The 22,905-nt window shown below is 39.4% G+C and overlaps 1 protein-coding gene across 1 annotated transcript; it reads right to left on the bottom strand.

The window, feature by feature from the left end:
* Window positions 1-10,110: 10,110 nt before the first annotated feature.
* Window positions 10,111-16,609, bottom strand: tmem256 (transmembrane protein 256). Its single transcript, XM_079258096.1, has 4 exons — window positions 16,489-16,609; window positions 15,811-15,848; window positions 14,962-15,042; window positions 10,111-10,802 (listed from the first exon to the last, which is right to left on the bottom strand). Exons 1-4 carry the CDS (start codon window positions 16,568-16,570, stop codon window positions 10,659-10,661), a joined length of 345 nt encoding a protein of 114 aa, XP_079114222.1. The 5' UTR covers window positions 16,571-16,609; the 3' UTR covers window positions 10,111-10,658.
* Window positions 16,610-22,905: the final 6,296 nt, after the last annotated feature.

Here is a 22,905-nt window from a genome sequence, read left to right as displayed (position 1 = left end):
ACCGTCCCAGGAATCATGGTCCCACTCCGAAGGATCCTGGGATAAGCAGTATGTGTGGCGCGTACGCATCACATTGCAAATCTGCACGCGGGTTAGTAGTCAGGTCGGGTCTAAGATTTAGGGGAAGATAAATGAAAAGGTGTGGTGGAAATGGAGAAATGCAGGGTGGATGCAAGACTGCACAGCCAGTGGTGTGATGTATGAGCGTGGAAGCAGGAGGTCCTGCAGAGGAGAGGTGTCCTTCTACCTGGAGGGCAGTCTGACACGTCCTGGAACTGAATCCTTACATTAAATCCGAATAATTCCTGTGGTGTAAGGACACATTTTATTCCACCTTAACATACAACTAGAATAAAGCTTGAAATTATATATATATATATATATATATATATATATATATATATATATATATATATATATATATATATATATATATATAGCTGTAATGGATTCTGCAGGAGTTTTGACTTGTGGGAATTAGATGAAAGCAAATCAGGACAGCAGTCAGGGATAAGTGTACTTGATTATTTGTTCAATCATCCAATTTGGTATTTCCTTTAAAACTGTAAAAAGAAGAAAAAAATAAATCACACTTGACTCATCTTGTTCTGACATGTGGAGCAAAAGTAAACACAAGGCCGGATTAAAAGTGAACAGGCCCCTGGGCCCAGAATGTTCCAGGGGCCCCCCTTCCCCACCGCAACAGTGAAAAGTGGGAATGATACACTTTGAAATGACATTTCTAACATCTTTCAGCCAATGGTACCAGTAGCAATACACTAGACACTGTGGTGTAACTATCTGGCTTTTATGTACATTTTGTTTCATGTCCAAAATGCTGGTGTATTCCCTTCATGGGCCCCAAGTGGGCATGGACTCCTGGGCCTGTGCCCATAATGTCCATTGGATAATCTGGCCTTGAGTGAACAGGTAACACTAGTTCCACATCCCTCTTTTCTGAGTGAGAACAATTTAGTTGTTAGTTTATGTCAATCAGACAGTGTTGTTACCAAATTTAAGTAATCAGCTTTATTATTTTTAATAATACCATGTGCCAATGTAACAGAGAGAAGCCACCCGAGCTTTCCTTTCCGACACAGGTTGATCATCTTGTTGACAAAGCAACAGCTTCAATGCCTACAACAACGTCTCTCTGAAAAGACGGATTATCCGTCAGGAGAGGCTGTCTCCTTGGTTTAATTCCCAGCTGTGTACTTTACAACAGACTTCAGGAAGATCAGAAAGAAAAAGATAATTGTATAAATTTCACTCAATCTGGAAAGAAAGTTTAATAGTCAAACGCCCTTCCCAAAGCTAGAACGGTTTCTTATTATTCACCGTCAATCGAAGAGAAGAAGACCAACTCCAGGTTTCTTTTCAGCACTGCAGCCCGTCTGACTGAGTCATTGCTCTGCTGAGCTTCATAAATAACAGAAAATCCACAATACTTCCCATTTCTGTTGCTGTCTTGCCAAGAACAGCAGTTTAAGAGAAGTTTGTAGAACCTGAATCGTGACATGTTGAGCTCTATGACCTAACGAGACTCCATGCCAAACAAACTGATCAAGAAAACAGCTTTTTACCTACCTAATGGATTTAATCAATATATCTCTATAATGTTGCTGTGATCAGACATTTACTACCAATTTTAGCACTGTTAGCTAATAAAAGACCTTGATCCAGTCTTCCCTGATTGATAACATTTGTGAAAACTGATCCCAGTTTTGCAACTTTCATGTTTACACAAGTATAATCTGAGGAGTTTATGTCAGAAAACATGATGGCACAGAAAGAGAACTGATGAAGGTCACCAATGGTCTCCTCGTGGCATCAGATACCAGACTCGGATCTACTTGTCCCCTTTGATCTCAGTGATGCATTTGATGCTATCGATCACAACAATGCTGTTACAGAGGCTTCAGCGTGTTTTTGGGATTAAAGGAAATCCCCCTTTTCTGTCCTTTCCACCCTAAACTAGTTAGGTTTAGATGTTCTACTTCAGGTTGAAAGGGAGATTTTTTACTCACTGCTGTCACCCAAACCCCATTCATGCCCAGGGTGAGCACTGAAATAAAGAATAAATCCACTGGTTTCCTTGGTTACGTAAATATTTATATGAACTCAATTATTACCAATTTGGACTAATGTGGATCATGTGATGGATTTGTTTTATCTGGATTATGAATGCCTTGAGAAGCTTTTGGACGTGAACTAGTGCCACTAAGCTAAATTAAACTGAATTCTTGTCTCTATCTTTTCCACCCCTTTCAAAAAGTCTCAAGTCAAATCTACCCTCAGGAGTTTTCTTCTCATTCCAGGCAGAATAACACTGCTTTGTATTCCCAATGACAGGAAAACATGTTCAGAGCAGCTGTGTCAGAGACAATGTGTCAAATTGCCCCCTTTTTCATCATGTGACTTTCTTAGTTCTTGGTTATTTTATTTCTATTTTATTTTATTTTAAGATATTAAATTGATCGAGACAGCCTACATTGATGATACCACAGAGTGAAGATTACAGTTTATTCTAAATGAAGGGAAACAACACTTGTGACACTCTGGTTGGACACCTGATATCAATATCCACTGTTTACTTTACTTTACTTTACTTTACTTTAGTTTATTGGCTGTAGCTATTCTTCCTGGGGTCCGGCACAATTATAATATCAAAACAAAAACTTGTAAAAAGTTACACAGTACATCAACATTTAAGTTCAGTCCTGGAATACAAGGTATTTACATCTTCAAAACCATCTCTTTACATCCATTTTTACATAAGTAAATGTATGCATGTAATGTCCATTCATATTACATCCTATCATGTAAACTATTCATTTACAAAAAATACGCTTACTTATAATTGGATATCAACCTATAAATTTAATTATCTGTAATACAAATCTTCTAGTACACCTCTATCCACATTATCAATTTGTTTAGTCTATTACACATTCATTTGTATTTATTATACTTATCACCAAACCCTTATAATTATGATTTATGTAGATACCTGTACTTTTGAAAAATAGTCTTTTAATAATATTTTAAAGTTTTTAAGGTCAGTGGTTAATGTAAAGTTCTTCGGTAGAGAATTCCATATTGTCATGCCTCTATACATAACTGTTCTTTTTATGGCATCTAATTTTGCTTTAGGCAAGCTAAAATTTCTATCTTTTGCATGTCTTGTGGTATACTCATGATTTCCAGCACTAAAAGTAAGGTTATTAAATAAAATAACTGATAGTTTTTAATACAGATATATTTCTAATTACAACTGTCAACTGTTGTGCTTATTTATTCCCCAATAATGACAATGAAATAATGAAATGTCCACCAATGATAAATAACTACACTTGTGTCAAGATATTTCAGTAAAACTAATAGATCACAACCAGGATACATCAAATAATCCCAGGATCAGTTTTATTCACTACAGGATGAAGAAAATGGCTGCACACTGAGCATGGTGATAAATCTATCCGTTCATCTATTCTCTGCAGCTTTTCCTGGAGTGAGTCACACATGGTGTCCAATTTTTGTCCTCAACTTTTACTATCCTACAACTTTTAGATGTAGCCCTCCTCTGGCACAACTCAGTTCAATGAATGGCTTGAACTGCCTCTGCAGTGCTGAATGACACGAATGGCACTTGAAGAAATTCAGCCATCTGGTTCAGGAGATGCCCTAGGACAGGGGTGCCCAACTCCGGTCCCCAAGGGCCACAATCCTGCAGGTTTTCCATGTTTCCCTGTTCCAGCACACCTGACTAAAATGAATCATTCAGTGTGCAGAACGTTTCTGGCTTTTGGAGCCAATTAATGGAGCCAGAAGTGTCGGAAAAGGGATACATCAAAAACGTGTAGGACATCAGCCCTCAAGGACCGACTTTGGACACTCCTGCTCTAGGAGATGCCTGAGAGACACCCTGACTGTGTGATCAACACCAAAAATACCACCACCTCTACTTGAACCAGCAACTCACTCCCACACCAATAGAAGTTGGAGTTGCTTACTGGGATCACACCTGCTTTACCGCTTGACTTCCAACCACCCCCATTGTTCACTGGAAGTGTCCACTTGAAGCCATACAACTGTATCCTGTATAACAAAGAAAGATGATCTTAAACCAACTGGGAAACTGGAAATGATCCAATTCTTGGCCATACCTCGTAATTTTGTCAACAAAAGTACAAAAAAAGGGAAGAAGAAGAAGTATGAAGAAGCCTAGCATTGACAGCAAATGGACCAGTTGTACAAGGACCTTCACCAACAGGAAAGATTTCCAGATGTAAGCCTTCACCATTACAACAAAATACATGAAGACCTTAAGGCAAACTCCCTCACACTTCACCATATCCTGAGGTAAAGACCTGTAAACCAAACTGCTCCTCCTGAATCCAGGGTACAGCTAGCTGTTGTAATCTTCTCTCCAGCATGCAGGCAAAGACTTACTCATGGAAAGAAAAAGGAAATTTGAATAGAATAAAGGAGAATTTTCTTATTGTATGGTGAAACTTCTTTCTACTCTTGGTGCTGTGGGATCCCTGGCAGCTTTTCCACTCAGTACTGGAGCCGCTTGCAGTTTAATGTCTGTGCATAGCTATCTTTTGATTAACACTCCCAAGTTATTTATTCCCTGCATGTTAAATTTCACCAGATTGATAGCGCTGGGTGCAACCTGTCAGACCTCTATCTGCCATCACGCTGACTTTGAGAAGAAGTGACAATATACAGCCTCACAGACTCTGATTCATCAGCCTACGGTGTGGTATAAGTGGAGCATTTATCACGATAATGCTGCAGCACACAGCTAAATGAGCAAGTTGTGGGGGTGACACAAGCTTTCTGCCAAATGAGAGGTAAGACACAACCGTGGCCTTCAGCAGACGAAAATAAGTGCAGAGTCTCACAAACTGCTTTCAATTTTCAGCCTTTTACTGTGACTTTTCTTCCCTTTTCCACTGGGAGGAAGGAAGTGGAGAAACACTTCTAGCTCTCTTGACATTCTGCGATACATATCGTGCCTGTCTTTAACTGATGCTGCCTTTGAAATATTTCTTTTTTTGCAAGTCAGATTAGCCAGAAATCGCAGGCATGTGGTGGCATTGTTTCAGGTTTAGTGACAGTGTGATTCCCAAATTTGCAGTCTCTGGCACCGAGTGCTCGTTCAGCAGCATTAGTGAAGGGAGAATGATAAAAGGGTAAAAGGCGTAGGGTGAGAAAAGGTAGTCTGAGGAAAAAAGGAAATAGGGGAGCGGGATGGATCAGCCCATACACAGGAAATCTGTCTTTGTCTGCATCATGGTTAACTAAGCCAGAACATTTTAAATACATGAAGGCACATGCTTAAATTCATGCAAACCAGTCAATGATTGGGCTGTTTGGCCTTTTTGATTTGAAGAAATATCCATGTTCCCATTAAAAAAAATACATATAAACTAGATGAAAACACACCACAATGCTGCCGATGTGTGTTTTCAGCACACTTTACTTAAGTTAATGTAAAAGCAAATTACAATTTGAAGTCTTAAATCTTCTTTATGTAAATTTAAAGTATGCAAAAATGTAAATGAAGCGGCGGGGTAAATCTGGTGGTGTTTTAATGACAGTACTTCCCACTGCGTTGCAGAAATGTCAGTATGAGTGCAAATACTCATACAAATGACCTTTTTAACTAAATTTTATTCCCGGTAAACCTTAACAGTGTCATTAAAGGCAGTTCGCGTGGCATCATTTACACATTAATCCCAGCTACCTTCTCCATCCGTACCATCTCCCAGCTGGCTAATAACAGTTCCCAGACATTACATTACTGCGTGAGATGGCTGCTGCTGATAGCGGTTATGATGATAAGGTAACAATGGCGGCTCCCAACGGTGTTATCCTTTTAGCTCCTCTGATGCATTGCGTTGCCTTTATGACTGTGCTGCAGACTGGAGTGAAATGATTGGGTATAAAGCCATGAAAAAGTGGCTGTAGTGATGGGGCCTCAGTGTCCATTGAAGCGAGGGAATAATCTATCCAAGGGTATGATATGACCATCATTTAAGTGGCTTTGAAAGGTCAGAAGGGGTAGGATGTGGGAGCGCTTGGAAACGGCCATTCTAGTCATTCTGCTTCACTGTACGAGTTGCTGCTGCCTGATTGATGCTTCTGAGGAAGGATTTGGTGCTGCTGCGGTGTGTATTATGGACCATGAGCTTCAATGCAATGCTTTTGTGTATCTGTGGGTTGGTATTTATGTGTCTCCTAGCCTGTGTGTGAATGAGACGAAGGAAATTCTAGGTAATAGAGTCCAATGTCCTTGGAAAAGAGTCTCATTCAGTTCTTCTGATGGAGGATTTGAGGTATGCACATACATCTGCCGTCAGTCCATCAGCTTCTATAAGCTTCCCCATTACCTTACTCCCTTGGGAATAACGGCTCTCGAGCAACCACTCTCCTCGTTTTTGACCAAAACAGATTCCGACTTAGAAATCGATGGAACAGGGAGCCATTTCCCCAGATGGATGAAGTTGATGTGATTAAATCCATTGGCAGAGGAAGATGAGAAAAGAGCAACAGTGAGAAAGGCGGGAACAGTTTTGACTAAATAATATATGCTTGTGTGGAGAAATAGGAGAGGCATGCTTGTGAAGTGCAGAGGAAATCCCTGGAGGAATAATTAACAATATATATACTGTTAGTATCTCTGCTTCTTCTCTCTCTGATGCTCACAAGAGCCGCTCACAGATTGAGGCTGATGCCAAACCAGGCAGACTATCAGCCCCTTAGTTTGCCCCTGTAGACCATCTTCGTTTATGCTCTGTGGATTAAAGTGAAAAATCCAACTTCTGAAAGTATTCTCCATGTGAAATTGTTTTACAGCTCGAAAATGAGGATGATTTAATGTGGTCTTTTCACAACATCACCCATCTATAGGATGTCTATAAATCCCAGGGATTTTTTTTTCAAGGAACTAAAAGGATTGCCTCAGACCATTTTTCTACTGTTCTGCCTAGTTTGATGAGGATTAAACACATTAGTTTGCTTATTTTCGATAAATGTCTCTCCTTGCTGCTGCAGATCTAGCTGAATATCAGAGTAAAGTTAAAGTACACAAAGTAGTAAAACCAGGATGAAAAGATGAATCCCTTGTATTGAGCTCAACAATTTGGCAACGCGGTACCCTCCCATGTAGATGTGCTCACATTTATATTTGTGCTTTAAAACTTGATTGCTGAGAAACAATCAGATCATATGCTTTCATTTTTTTATTTGCTTCTCTATGCTCCACATAGCAGCTTCTTGTGCTTCATTTTCACACTTAAATAATTATTTGCAGCTTAAATTGTACTCTGTCTTGCCTGTACTGATTGAAACAGCACATTTTAAATGTTGTGCTTAACACCTTTAACATAAACCTTTGACTACTGCCAATGTTTTATCTATTTTCGGATCTCAAAAATATAGTTTTACACCTGATGCTAGCTTCTGCCCTGAAAATGTCTCTTGACTAATGAGTGTCAACTTCTCACGTAAAATACAAAATAAATATATAAACCAGAGCTGAGCTTCTCCTCATAACATTAATATTTTATCTCCATTCCAGTGAAGCTGAGTGCAAATGCATGGAGCCTGGTTACTGTTGTTGGCATATAATTTGATTGGATGGGGTTTTGTGACATTTTCAATGTTAAAGTGAATTATTATGCTAATATAAATAGTTGAGGGTTGTATTGTCTATACGAGGGGCATCTCCGTAAATTCTATTTGTGGTTTTTTCCAAAGCCCGCAATCAGCAAATCTTTTCCCACCGAGAAGTAATCAGATTGACCCAACGCTTTGAGGTTAGAGGGTAAATTGAATGCATCGCATCATGCTAATTTACTTGTCCAGATGCATATTTTTTTATGTTTTCCAAGTGTTTTCTTCTTATAAAACGCTCGCTGTAGAGGAACAATGTGAAGGAATGACAAGAACTCTACACAGTAAAAGGCCTGATTTGCTGCTTATGCATTACCTTGGAAGTTGCAGTGCAGGAGATAAAGTCTTAAATACAAGGCTCTTCCTTTATCTCATTCTTCCATTTTTCATTTCTTTTATGTGTGCACATATTAAAAATGGCTTTCCAGAAAAGAACACTGTGATCTAGTTAATTGAGGTTAATGCATCACTGGCAGCAACAGGATCCACGTGTCTTTTCCAGAGCAGATAAAACCTATAAAACAAGACTCCTGTGTGAAAGCAGACAGAATTTCTAGCAGCATCTTGTCAGAGAATTACAATTTTCCCTTTCAGGATTTAAGAAGTAGCTGAAATTTTTACAAAAGGTCTTCAGATATTCACCTGCCAGTGCAGAACATCCTGTTCCTTTCAGGCAGGTGTCTCTGATAAACCTGAAAGTTGTCTGCTGTGCTTGAGCATCAGAGCTTTCTTTGTTGTGCTCGGTACCAGAACAAAAGAATAGCTTCTTAATTCTAATAAGGGGTTTATGAGTCATGATCAAGAACTCATTTGCAATGTGTTCAGTCTATTGCGTCTTCTCTTCTGAGCAGATCCCCAGCTTATGTGGCGACCCCAGCAAATTGACCCGCAGATTTACACAGCTATTTTCCAAAGGTCCCCATTCGTGGGCCATCAGTCAAGGAGGAGAATTAGTGTTTGAATGGATTTCATTTTCAATTTGAATGCAGAGTGGTTGGAACATGGCCCCAGCTGAAGGGAGGCCATTGGTAATGAACTCCTTTGTGCTCTGCCACTTAGGGGATCAAATGCTTGAAGCTGTGAAGACATTCCGAACTGCAAGAGACACAATTTCCTTTGGCTGCCACAGGGAATGACTCGGACGGGTGCAGCTTACATTGAGGACCTCCGTTCAACTTCCACTCAAGTTAAGTTATTAGCATCAGTTGCACCGATTTAGACCCGCATAGAGACAGCTGATGATCTGAAACATGCATGTTTTGTTTCCATTTACCAAATTCCTGATGAATCAGTTGAGAAAAAGCATGGAAGTTATGATACTAGTTGCTCTATGTTTTAAAAAATGAGGCATGAATGTGCTAGCCTTTTCAGGGTAGCAGTAAACAAACAGTTTTACAGGTATTTAGCCGTAACGCTTTGTAAAAAGGGACATTTTGACCTGATGGCAGCAGATGTAGACTCTTATTTCCAAATTTTACAACCTAATTACTAATAGCTTACAAAGTAACTCAAATCTGTGAAAGCCCATTATTAAAAGTTATATGATGGAAAAAAGCCATGCATTTGACATCTTTGTGGTTGCCAAAGGAGTCACTACCATCTAATCAATCAAGAAAATTTTATGCAAAGAAGGCCCTTCCACATAGGTCAATAGATTGGATCAAATCTTTTGATATTTGCAGATCACTTTATGAGAGTTGTAATTGTGGAATGACCTTTACAAACACTTTGGCTGTCCACTTGTGTAGCTTCTGTTTTATTCATGTACAATGAGGCAGTAGCCCTCCAACCGGGCTTTGTAAGGTTGGTAAGTTTAATAAATGAAGAACAATTTGGAAATCCAGTACCAGTGTGTTTGTGAGTTACTTATCCCCACGTTTTTGCTACGTAGCTACCAGGTTAGCCTACCACACACACACACACAACCCGTTCCAATTACAACTTTCAACAAGTCTCCCACTGCCATTTTCTTGATGCTACTTTATGCTAACAGGAAAAAAAAAAAACAAGAGAACTTAAACAAGACTTTTACAGTAAAATGTGTTTGAGTTTTTCAGCTAATTAACAGCAACTGCAGAGAAACCTCAGGTCATATTACTCACATTTTTCTGGAGCATAAAACTAGCATCAGTGCGACCAAACTGTCAGACACATAACAAGGACTGTTCACTAATTTACATATGTAGAAAAGCAGTATTGTCAGCTCCTTCTGCCTTTCTCCGCAATGCTTGACACAATAATTACACCGCAACACTAATATGAATTGTGGCAAAGTTTAAAGTAATTGTAAGAACATGAGGACTTGGCTGTTGTAGCTTAACAGATAGACATTACATTTTCTAATATCCTGTAAAAGGTTTTAGTAAAGTAAAAGTTTAGAGGGCACACAAGGGTGATTGGTAAAAAAAACAAAACAAACATCACTTGAATGATATTTCATTTAATTTCAGTGATCAATTTTTCCAACAAGAGGTCATCGTTCTTCACCGGAAATAATGACAATGCTGCAGTGTGACAAACGATCAGCCATTATCTTGTTTTCTTCTTTTCACCGCCAAATTATTTTTATTTTTGTTTTCTTCAGAATTAAACCAAAACTTGGTAACAGACAAACAAATGATGATTTGAAGACGTGTGCTGCCGACACGATAAAAAGAAGAAAAAAAGATCCATAACAATGTCTTGATGTTACAAAACTCCAAATCTGCATTAATTTCTTCATCCAGTTTAACATGTGAATAAAAGGACACCAGTCAGAGACCGACAGCAGTGGCACAGAAGTACTAATCCTGCTGCGACCTTATCCCCTGCTGACATCCACATCCCAAAGGCAGGCAGACGTTGGATGGGTGACATTACAACGCGGCACCGCCCTTCAGCGAACCCCTACAAGCTCTTCGCTTCATCTATTAGAAGTCTGACAGTTTTGTGTCACATGGTGGCCCTGCGGAGAAGACGCGAGCGGTCACAGTTCAGAGAATCATGGCCAGCCAGCCAGCAATCATAGCTACACCACCAATGGGAGCCACTTTGCTTAAGCCAGGGTCCCCCGTTAGAGCCTGGTGGTACAGAGAGCCGCAGAACATCCCCATGCCCGCGATCAGGATGGTACCGGCCTGAGGAGAGAACACATTTTTAGGTAAAGTCTGTAAGGGAAAATTATTATTCATCGCATTTGTTAGGTAGCATAAATTAGATGGAAATAATCAGACATATATGCATTGATTTGAAATGATTCTGCTGTAGTTCATAGTCTATGCACATAAGGTATAAAACATTGTATTCATTTGAGGCCTGTTGGAATGTGCAGGATACAGGAAGGTTTACTCCCGTGGACACAGAGTTTTCTTTGAAGTTTATCTGATTTATGTCAGCCTGACTTCACTTGACTCTTTAGTTAGAAGTGCAGGTGTTTTATGTCTAGAAACGGCTCAGTTTTGCAGGACTCTTTGTGATCTGCCCAGCAACTGGGAGGGGTCAAGTTTAACTTATAATCTTGTGTTACTTCCACATCTGCAGAGAGCTCTCTCCACCAGCTTGTGTGATTACATGTAACCACTGGTGTGAATAAAAAAAACCAACAAAGACAGCTTTGACTTGGCATCATTTATCCTCATCTACGAAGATTTCCCAGAACAAGTCTTTTAACGCATTGAAATCGTCAAGCTGTCATTTGTACTCTTTCTTACCCCACAACACACACACACACCTTTCACCAGGTATTGTTTCATGTGTGCAGCAGTTAGCTTTGAGCTTCGTTTCAGGGAGAAGACAAAAGTCATCATAACAGCCTGAAGATAAAACATAGCAGGAGATGGAAAATTACATTTAATCAGCAGTGAAGGTCGGGCGTGTTGGTCTCATCATTTATCCAATGTGGACAGACGCCATTCATTCAGCTTGAAGTAGCACAAGTTGTTTCGGTTTACAGTGCTTAGATGTTTCCCAATGTTAAGAAGATTCACTGCTTTTCAAAGTTTGGGCATGAAACTAGTTTTGTTTGGGCTTATCTGCAGGTTTTACAGTGTCTTACTTGCACCTCAGTGCGGCTTTGGTTTGTTGTCATCATCTCTTTGCTGAATTGGTATCAAAAGTCGGTGAACGTTGCTGTAATTTGTTGACACTTTGAGCTGCATCAATCAAATAAATCTTTTTTTCCTGCGGTCTGTTCTGTACTTTGTCCTCTCTGCTCTCCGTCTCCTCTACTTAATCTCATTCTGTTTCATGAGTTCTGTTCAATAAATCACTGAAAAGTCACTGAAAAGCACGTTAGGTGAGGTTTGTGTTATTCAGAGAATCTCTGCTTTGTGTGCTGAATCCACATTGACATGATTTCAGTTCCCAAACAGTTTTGTTTGGATCTTTTTACTTTATCTATCATCTGTGTATCTTAACTAGTGTTTTGGTGTTACCTATGTATGTACATTAATCCATTATCAATAAAAAGGCTGGACTTTTCACACAGGTTTGTTAATATTTTCCACAACTATACTTGCTTACTTGATTTTTTCTGATAAACATTAATAAAACTGCCCCAACGTGAATGAGAATGCCCACACCTGCTCGACGCCTCTCACCATGAGCAACTCCAGAGTGGAAGAAAGTCCAGCCCCTCTCGAGGGTACTGGGAGAGGGAAGTCTGGGCTTCCCTGCTTAGGCTGCTGCCCCCGCGACCCGACCCCGGATAAGCAGCACGAAGACAAGACGATGAATAAAACTGGTGTTTCTCTGTTAAACTTTGTGAAAGGGTGCACCATCTCTTATTTTGCAGTGTCAAATTCATTTTGTGCTATTAATCAAAGCACTTTTCATGCAAAAAAGCAGCACAAAGTGCTTTAAATAATAAAATCTTTCCTTTTTCAAATTAAAAACACAAAACCCTTCACATACCCAAGTATATGACCTCACATATTAAAAGATCAACTCATCACTCACACTCTTTCTCACACACACACACACAATGCATGTACCCCTCTCCACTACACCACAATGGGACTGTGCAGAAAATATGAAAATATAAAAGGGGAAATAAAGCCCTGGCTTGTCGCTGAGGTAGTAAATCCTACAGTACATCTCAGGTCCTGAAACTGTCTGCAAGAGACACAAACCTGAACACATCAATGTTTAACAATGCTCTCTTTTATTTGATACATTAAAATTTAGTTTCTAACTAAGCTTAGGTGAAGCAGCAGGGGGCTCATATACAAAGGAATGCGTAGCTTTCATAATAAAATAAGGCGTTCCCCTAAAAAGTATTCAGATGTATGAATCTATGCATCTTTTCTTGATACTCCCAACTGACTTCAGCTTCAGGACCGTCTTGTCTCCTCCCATTAATAAATATGCAAATGACTCAAAACAACTGGCATGCTTTCATCTTTTCGTGTTCAGTAATAAGAGTTTAATACGTTCAGATTAACATCAACACAATAGTTTTGCAGGTACAGTGTAGTAATTTGCGTTATTGTGTTTTAGTGCTTGTTTGGTTGGATTATTACTGTTTCTGTGTTAACTGATGTGGAAACATTATTCAGAAGGTAACTATCTTGTCTCTACACAAAATGTGTTAGACTGGGAATCATTCCAAAATTACGCTTTACTGTGGAACAGACCAGCAGCACGTAATCAAAGCTTAAAACAAATCATGTAATTTTATTTTATTTGGTGATCGATCTTCCTGTAGTCTCTAAATAAGGAGCTGTGAAGTGGGATCCAGTGCTGTTTGATTTATTAAAACACACACACATTGACTGCTGTGGACCGTAACTAACATCAATAAACAAAGCAAAACAAAAACAGCCAAAAGTGCTGCAACTGGCGACCGATCACCTCTCCATCTCACACAAAGGCAGCTGGATGGGAACATCACATCATATCATCGTGTTCCACATGAAGAAAAAGATTATCTGATGTCAAAGTTAATGTGGAAAAAAAAAAAGAAAGCTGCACATTAATGGAGTGTAGCATCCTCCGGAGGAAGTTCAGAGATGATGAAGCCTCCATCATCTGAGAAACCTTTTGACTTCCTGTCAGCATATTTAAGAAAATTTGGAAAGTGAGCGCGGCGTCACGGCCACGCCATCCACAGCGATGGATAAGGTGGACACAAATGCAGCCGGTGTCTCCGTTGCAGCTGCACAACCAGACGAGCACAGATCTGTGGGACCTCAGCTGCTGAAGGACACCAGTCCGACTGTATACTGTATACGACCAACACTGAGCTGGAATCCCAGAGATGTTGGGAATATGATGAGGGAGTTATGAGCCATCATTTATTTTAGGCCTTAAAGTGTTTTCTTCATAACTAATAAGATCACCCAACACTATGCTGCATTTTCAGTATGAATTAAGAGTATTTCATGTCATTTGTATAAATGTGTCCGCTTCCCAACCAGCACCCGTTGATGTGTGTTCACATCTTCATGTGAAAACTGATCAGATTACTTTAGATTCAGGTTGTGGAATTTTATTACGGCATAATATATGCAGGGAAATGGGTTTAAATATGGTCTACTTTTGTTGATCATGTGAAAATGATCAAATGCGTGAACTTTTACAGAGAACATTTGGACTTCAGAAAGTTCACAGTAACATATTTCATCTTATAAAGGAGGATTTCATTTTTTGGTAGTGTGTCTCAAGTGGAGCGCGTTCACATGGAGGGTAAAAAATTTGCACAGTGGTGCATCCAGATCTGTGGAAAGTTGTTTTAGTACATCCCGACGTGTGCATGTGGAGCGTTTTTGATGCGTACGCAGCCATACTAGAGGCCAAAGGTGCAGCAAAACTACACATTTCAACCAGTTTCAAAGACCATTAGGTTGGTTATAATAAGATATTTGCTCCTCCCCGTTCAGGTTTTGATTCAGCACACTCAGCACCAGGCTCATGTTTATTTGCAATCATATTTGTGCCATAACGTTCATATCATTTTAGCTTCTTTGTGTTTGCATGTCTCCAACTTCTCCTTAAGCTACTGTAAAATAATATAAAATGCGACAGGTATGTTTACATGGCTGCTGAAACTAGGAAATAAATCTAAGAGCCAGAAAGTGGTTTAAATTGGTCTGACAATTCAAAAATGTCATTTATAAAATCCTGCCTATTTCTTCAGTAAGGGTCCTTGCAAAGCAGAGGACAAACACACTTTTAAGCACTTTCATTATTGGCTGTAGAAAGAAGTTAACAGCAGTTTAGTCAAACTTCCAGTAAAATTACTCTTCTGCACTGGTTGTGTTTAAAGGGTACCCCGGTATGCTAGGTCTCCACACTCACCAGAATAGGTTTGCCAGAGTGGGCGGCACCCAGCAGGGCCAGGCTGTGGTAGAAATGGTATTTGTTGGCAGTTTCATAGAGCTGGAGAGATAGACACAGAGACAAAATTCTGCTGAAAAGCACTTTTCAAAAATTTTGTGGAAAGGGGATATCTAATGGGTTTTTTTGTTGCAAAAGGTAAATGGTTACTGTTTGAGGGAATGTACATGATGCTATCAGTCATTTGACTGAACTCAATTACAGCGCGTGACATTCTGGCTTTGATTCATCATGATGATTCAAATCCAAGTATGTGAAATGTTGTATTTTTGTGGAAAGACACGTCTGACTGGGCTCCTTTTGGTCGCCATTGTAGATAATGGCTGGATGTTAGATCGATAGTCCATACTTTAAAAAAAAAACATTTTAGTAGTGGGGAACTCTTGTCCCTGAGATGCACAGTCATGCAAGTTTTCAATGTTTCCCTGCTCCAACTCACCAGATTCAAATCAAATGGATCCAACAGCCTATTAAGCTCTGAAGGGTGACTCATTCATTTGAATTAGGTGCGTTGGAGCAGGGAAGCACTGAAAACCTGTACATGGAGGTTCAAGGTTCTACATCCAGTGGACTAGATGTGATGTCGAGTAGGTTATTTTCCATCTATTAGACTATTTTAAATTAGTGCAAAGTTCCCAAAACAGAAACTCTTCCACCAAATAAGAAATGTATATTTTCCTGTTGTTTGTATGAAAGAGTGACAACATAACATATTACACTGACTGAAAAGTCAGTCAGTGAAAAGTCAGTCAGTGTAATAAAACATACAGCAAAAATGACAGTTTCAGTAAGAAAAGACCAGTTACGTACCACCCTCTGATAGTCATCTGGGTCTTTGTTTTTAAAACCTATAATACAAAATGTTTATTAAAAAACATGCACTTCTGCGTGTGGAATAAAATGTTACACATTAAATCCATGCCAATAACTTTAATAACCAAGAGTAGACCAAGAAAAATGAGGCTTTTTGCTTGATTATTTGCTTTCCTCTCAAATTTACATTTTTAAAGTCTTCATCACAAAACGCTTCATGTATTTCTTTGCTTATAGCTCCAGGCTACGGTTTAATATTGGTAGTGCTACTACTTCATGTAACCCTTTTAAAAATTAAAGTACGTATTCATGAGTCTCATCTAAATTCTACAACATCCACTTTATAGCCAGAAATGTGCACGTTAAGTCATCGCGCTCCCCATTGACCCGCAGTATGGAGGCGGGTCACCTTTGTTACGAAACTTTCTCTTTTACTACAACAGAATGCAGTTAAATTAATACATTTAATGCCGAATTATATATTAGCATATGAAATATCGTATGTATACGCACAATCACATTTTACAGTTATTAAATCATTTTAATATTAAGTAAATCATAAATTGACAGAATTGTCAATGAAGTCTGGAATGGCAGATATTGAAATGACTTCTTCGTGACTCTGTGTGCAGCTCAGCTAAGTTAGAAATAAAGTAAGAATAAGCAAATGCCTACCGTGTGCTCCATAAGCCCCGGCTCCAACAGCAGAAGCCCCTGACAGAGCTGCTAACCTTCGTACCAAAACAGAAGCGGTCATGTTTTGCAACAGACTGATAAGAGTGATGGCGGTGTTGCTTTCACGGTCTTCCTTTAAAATCCGTCCTCACAGCTGGCCCGCCCCGCACCCCAGAAAAAAAATTACAGATATCCTTGTTTATGTTAATGCAAAAATACAAAAAAGTGTAGATATTCTCGTCGATATAATATAATGTGAGAAGAAATTGAGAGCTGCAAAATTATGCGATATTTATTTGTTTATTGTTATTAATAATTTCTAAAGTCTTTTGCTGGATAGGTTAAAAAAAAGTAAATGCAAACAATACGTTTCCAAGACTGAAATATAAACTTAAACTCCGAAAAGATCAGTACATGCCCACTACGTCTGTAATTTGTTTTTTCTGTCATCTTATACTGTGAAGTTGTCTGAAATACGCCAGTGTAATAAGTCCATGAAAGCAGCATCACCTGGGAGTCGTGCCAGAGCTTTGGACTTCCGCTTGAATCAAAATGGTGACTGTAGTGCAACATTTTGGCCTACAAGGCACATTTCTTGACTATGTCTGACATATCTGACACTGGCATAACATACACTAAGTCATTACAGTGCCATTAGGATTTTAAATGGCCATGCTGATGTTAATGTAGGCTTTTTATGCTTCTATTGTTGATCAGTTTTGACTTTAACAGCTTACATAGATAGAATTGAGTTTGACATTAAGGATCCATGGGGATCATACTAACACATGTGCTGTTAATGTTACCCTGCTGCTATAATAAGTAAACTTGGCAGACATTAGGGGCTGAAACATTCCCTGCAAATGGGAAATAAAATCAAAGTTACAAGTCCTCACTTCTCAAATGCATTTTTCATGGCAAGACCAATTTAAAGTGTTTTACTGCATTAGTATTAATAACTAATTTTCTCCTCAGCAGGATTCAGGCCTCCTTGATTATACAAAAGGGCTTTCCCCGCTCTCACGTTGTTGCATTGAATGATGGGTCCAGCTGTGCAGAGGGTGCTTTTTTTTTTTTTTTTTTGCAGAACTTCACTGCAGTTGGAAAATCTCTGGTGGAAATCTCTATTTTGGTGAATTATTTGTAATGTTTGATATCCTTCCTTAGTTGGAAGTAAAAATAATATTACAATTTTATAAACCACACTAATCCCTGTGGAGATCCAGTCAAAAGGGGGAGCTCTATGGCTTTCTGATGCCAACGTTTGTGTGTGTGTGTGTGTGTGTGTGTGTCATTCTGCGTGCGCGAAAGGGGCAGAGGGACTTTTCCCAATTATCATATTGAAATTACTCAGGGTCACACTACATTACTGGAGTCACTAAACCACAGTTTGTGTTAAGCCTTGTCCTTAGCTGACTTTGACACTGCATTAACACAATGCATACAATTAACACATTTTAATGACCATGTTAGCAATTAAAAATAAGCCCTATGACTTGCATGCCTTTGTTATCAACTGTACATCAAACCTGTCATCAGTGATGGGGTGCTCAAACCCTTTTCCCATGTTAGACTCATCTATGAGAGGACTTCATAAAGCACTAAACACAACTGATTGGACAGAACCCAAGTTGCCATTTCCAGATTTTGTTATCTATACTAATTGTTCTCAAACCATTTGGACCAGAACCCCCAAGATAACATTCTTTGGTGTCCTGCGGTCATCTTCTAAATGTAACGCTTGAAAACTGTCAGAATCTTGCGAAATAAGGAGGATAAAGTGGTTTTTGGTGGATTATGTTAACAGTTGTGACAAAGCACCCATTTGCCAAAAACCAGCATGTCTTGCTGAGATAATGCTGAGTTGATACTGAGTTAAAACAGTAATTTAGGGTCTATAGTGGTCTATATTTTGCAACTACACAAATGAAGAGGAGTATTAAGACTGATGTGCATGAGAAACAGAGAGTGACATCAACCTGTTGCAATGGATTTCGGTTCTGTCCAATCACAAGCGAGAGCAGCTTTGTTAATTCATTTTTTAAATGTTTCTCTTTTTTTTCCTTTTAATGTTTCTCTTTGTTGTTGTTGTTGGAATATTGTTGTTTTTTTTTTTTGTTTGTTTCTTTTGTGAAGTCTTGCTTTTACATTAATGTTTTGTGTTTCGAACAAGGTCACATTTTAAAGTGTTTTGCAATTTCAACAAAATACTTTGGATCTTGTATAGAACTTCTGTCACAAATTTTCTGTCACATTTTTTGCAAAATGTTGCCTTTCGTGAAATGTTGTTGCATATTTTTCTTTTGAGCTTTTGTTGTGTTCCACTTCAGGGCCACTGTAACTTTCCTCTAAGTATGATTTGCAGCACACACAGGGCTGTATGCAGATGGATGGTTGGCTACACTGCACACAATCCACTCACAGGGGTCATTTTCATTCCAGCCAATGGCAAATTGGACAGCAAGGACAACAATAAAGCATGATTTTACATCTTGTTCCCACAGACAAGCAGCAAATTGTCTCAATGTCCCGGCAGCAGTCTGCTGTGAGGGTTCTGTCAAGCGCCAACATCTATCTCACTTCAGCTGGCCTGCTTCTGCTCTCCTCTGCACTCCTGTGACTGCTTTGCTCGTTGCGAATCCTCAGTGTGTTTGAGCTGAGGTCCAGTCTCCTCACATTATTTGGACCCTGGAATGTCCTGAAGTGCTCAAGTTCCTGTCTGTCTGACTTCCTGTGAAAAACAAAACTAACCGCACAAAAATCAGAGTATTATGATGCTTCTTACTGATGGGAATAATTTACTTTTCCTGCACCCTTTTAACACAACCTTTCTGCGAGTGTGTACCAATAGTAAGAAGTGGCAGCAATAAAAAATAATGTTTTCATCCTGAACATTTTTTCTTGTCCATCTACACATAAAAATCAGAGGTTTACAACAAATTTTCAATGATTCATCAATCAAAGAGCTGTGAAACCCCCACTTGCTCTGTGTTGAAACCATGCTTGGTTTTATTCTTTCATTGGGTGCTTCTCGCCATGTATTTGGCTGACTCCTTTCCCTTGATAACAAAGTTAGGGTACTTGCAAACATAAAGCCTGAAGGAGGAGTCATCTGCATGGTGCCATTTCTCTGACATTTCTTATTCATAAAATGTTGCAACCTAAGTGTTTTCTGTGGCTCCTAAAGCAGCAGTTCTCAACCTTTTAGCAACACAGAACCCCTTGTAAAAAAAAATTTCAGCCAAGTACCCACACCACTGCAAGGTACTTTTGGTTAAAAAAGAAACATGAAAAACAAAATTTGTCATTTGTGTTTAGTTCATTAAACTGTGAAGGAAAATCAGCATTTACCCATCAGTTGTTGTTACTAGACCAACTTGTGTGACAATCACTGGGTGACGGCTGCCTTGATACGCAAGCCGCCTTGGTATGCACAGCCTTTCCAGACACTGAAAGGATGACTGCAACCCTCCCAGATACACACACAGGTGGGTGCGGTCACAGCTGCTGTCACACAAGGTTTTGGGCATACCTATAAATACCGTGACATCCTGTAAGACTAGAGAACTCTCGAGACTTCTCTGCATGCTGGTCATGTATTACCTTGGTTAATAAAGAACGCTTTTGCCTTTTAGAATTCTTCACCTTGTATTTTTCCACCACAAAACTTTAATCTCTCCTACGTTTCAACCAGGACTCTGTCTCTTGCGTTGTCAAGGCGACAGTGGCTGACGGATATGATTTGGCTCGTAACAGGTGGGGTTCAATTCATGTCAATGTGGGATTTTAGAAAATGGTGTAAGTCTAAATGAAAATTCAGTTTATAAATGTACACTTACATTTATTAAGGTACATTAAATGTTTATATAATTTTACATCATTTCATTTTATTGAAGGATGTTTTAAAGAAAACATAAAAAGGTATATGTTTTCAAAAAATTTCACCTACCCCCTGGAATGCCTTGAAGTACTCCAAGGGGTACGCGTACCCCCATTTGAGAAACAGTGTCCTAAAGCACTGGTTCCATGTTAACGAAACACCCAAATGATTATGAACTTAAATAAATAAACCTCCATTCCTCTCTGTGTGGACATGGCTTCAATTTAAATCTACTACTCAGAGCCTCTGGGACCCCCCTAGGCTCCTTTGGGGTCTATCTCGGGGTCCAGGGACCCAAGGTTGGGCCTCCCTGCCTTGAATCACACTTCCATTTCTAGTTTATGCATTTTTTTTTATACATTATTGTTATTATTATCATGGTATATTTTGAATGTCTAATATCCTCTCATTTTCAGCCGTGTAGTTCAATTTGTCTCGCGGTGATGTGTCTTTGCTTGGCAAAGAAAATCATTCAAATAAAGTGGAAACTGGCTTTCTCATCAATATGAAAATGAAGCTTCTGCTTTGTTTTCCTTTTGCAGGTAACAAAACAAACTGATACGCAGCAAGACCCCCCCAAAGACATCATTATTTCAACAAACAGACTGTAGTATGACTAATGCTTTCAGAAATAGAAAGATCTAATTGTAATTCTGTCAGAATGTCAGATGTTTTTGTCCAATTCCTCCACTGTGGCATTCAGAGTTTTAGGAAATCAGGACTGCAATTCAATCCGGCTCAGATTCTTTTGAGTGTTGAAAGCATTGCTTTGCTGGTCGGCCCTGCTTTCTTCTTCAAGGTTTAAAAGGAAACCAAACATTTCTAAAATTCTCCATTTAACCTGATGTGCGTTGACCGTTTCAGCCCCTTCGCTGCCTTCCACTTGCTTTCAAAAAGCTGCAACCGTTTATTTATCTGTTAGGATAATTTCACATCTTTAAAACGTTTCGTTGCAAAAGGCTGGATTGTAGCCAGCGTCACATGTTTTCATGCTGCTGCTCCGTCACTCCTCTGTGTCATTACATCCCTTTCAGCGAAGAGGAGGGAATGGATGGTGGGCAAGAGAGAGACAAAGAGAGCAAGAAGGGGTAGAGAGGCTGAGAGATGGAAAAGTCAGGCCTGTCGAGTGACATTTTGTCTGAGAGTCCAGGCCATTGTTTGCCTGAGGAGACAACACCAGTCACTGCCATTACACTAGCCAGCAGAGTGAGACACACACACACACACACACACACACACAGCCTGGTCCAAATCAGCCTCAGGTACACACAACAACAAAATATAATGTTTGTTTCCCATCACATGTCAGCATGTTTGCAGCAAAATGCTCCCAGTTTCTGCCTTTTGCTCATACCGACAGCTTGTTTTGAATACCGCTGTGAAAATCAGAACAATCCAAACTCATCATTAATCTCTTCTAAGATATTAAGTCAACCTTTTAATCATTTCTAGCTGTTTGTCCCCAACAGGTATGCCCACAACGATGCATGCAAAAGCACACACTCCAGCTTGCCCAAGCATAAAATCCTGAATCTCCTTCCAGACACACAAAGTTGCAGATGCAGCAAGCCTCCCCATGCCAGGCGAGCATAATTAGCACACTCGTTAAGCTCATCTGCATCTCTCTTCAAAGGAGATCAATGCAAATGGAAAGGATTTAGCCACTGGCAGCAATTAGGCCAAAACGTATCCTAGCTGGGGGGAACCTGGTAACAGTGAATACAGGAATACATGCGTTTCTTCCCTTGTGCTGCACATACAGTATAACACAAACCCCAATCAGAATACTTTTATTTGGTGTCAAATCAAGTTGTGTTTAATCACAGCTGGTACGGGCCCTTCCAGTGATCACATAATCCAGGGCTCTAAGGGAGAGGAGTTTCATTAGGAAAATGCAGCGCCATCACTAATTCACTCCGCTAACAAGTGTTGGCTTTGCAGCCGCATCCTGATGTATTGTATTCTTTTGCCTTTTGATCTTCATTGATGTCTAAACACCATTTGAAAACACATAAATGAGTCTTGCTCTTCCACCGTGAGATATGCTTCTTAGTCTCCATCAACATGAGCGCGATAAGTTGTTATGACCCAACTCTGGATACACTGTCCTGCTGCAAAATGTCAATTTAAGGGTAGATCAAGTTTGCTTATTATTTGCTTAACAAGAAGTGAAAGTGGATCTCAGTTTCTAAGATCATTTCTTGATAAACTTAAGAATAAATCCTGTTGAAAGCATTGAAGCAAATATTGGAAGATGTATTGCTTTCATGTCTTTTAATGGGATTTCTTGACAAAAAGAGTCTGCACTGATTTGATAAGTAATCCAGCTGAAATGGTTACAGACTGCTGGTCAATAGAAAATATATTTGCTGGTCCTTATGTGTGGGAAAAGTGTGCATTGTTAACAACTTTAAAATGCAATAACAACGTACCTTTTAATTCTGGATATTTTGATCCAGAGTTAGTTTTTGTCTGCATTTGCGGACCAAATTTTCTCCACAAGATGCTCGAAATTAAAATAAAGATGATAAAATAAC

The sequence above is a fragment of the Telmatherina bonti genome (assembly GCF_933228915.1).
Source record: "Telmatherina bonti genome assembly, chromosome: 18".
Taxonomy (NCBI): Eukaryota; Metazoa; Chordata; class Actinopteri; order Atheriniformes; family Telmatherinidae; genus Telmatherina; species Telmatherina bonti.
The sequence above is the reverse complement of the archived record's forward strand: the minus strand, read 5'-3'. Positions and strand labels throughout refer to the sequence as shown.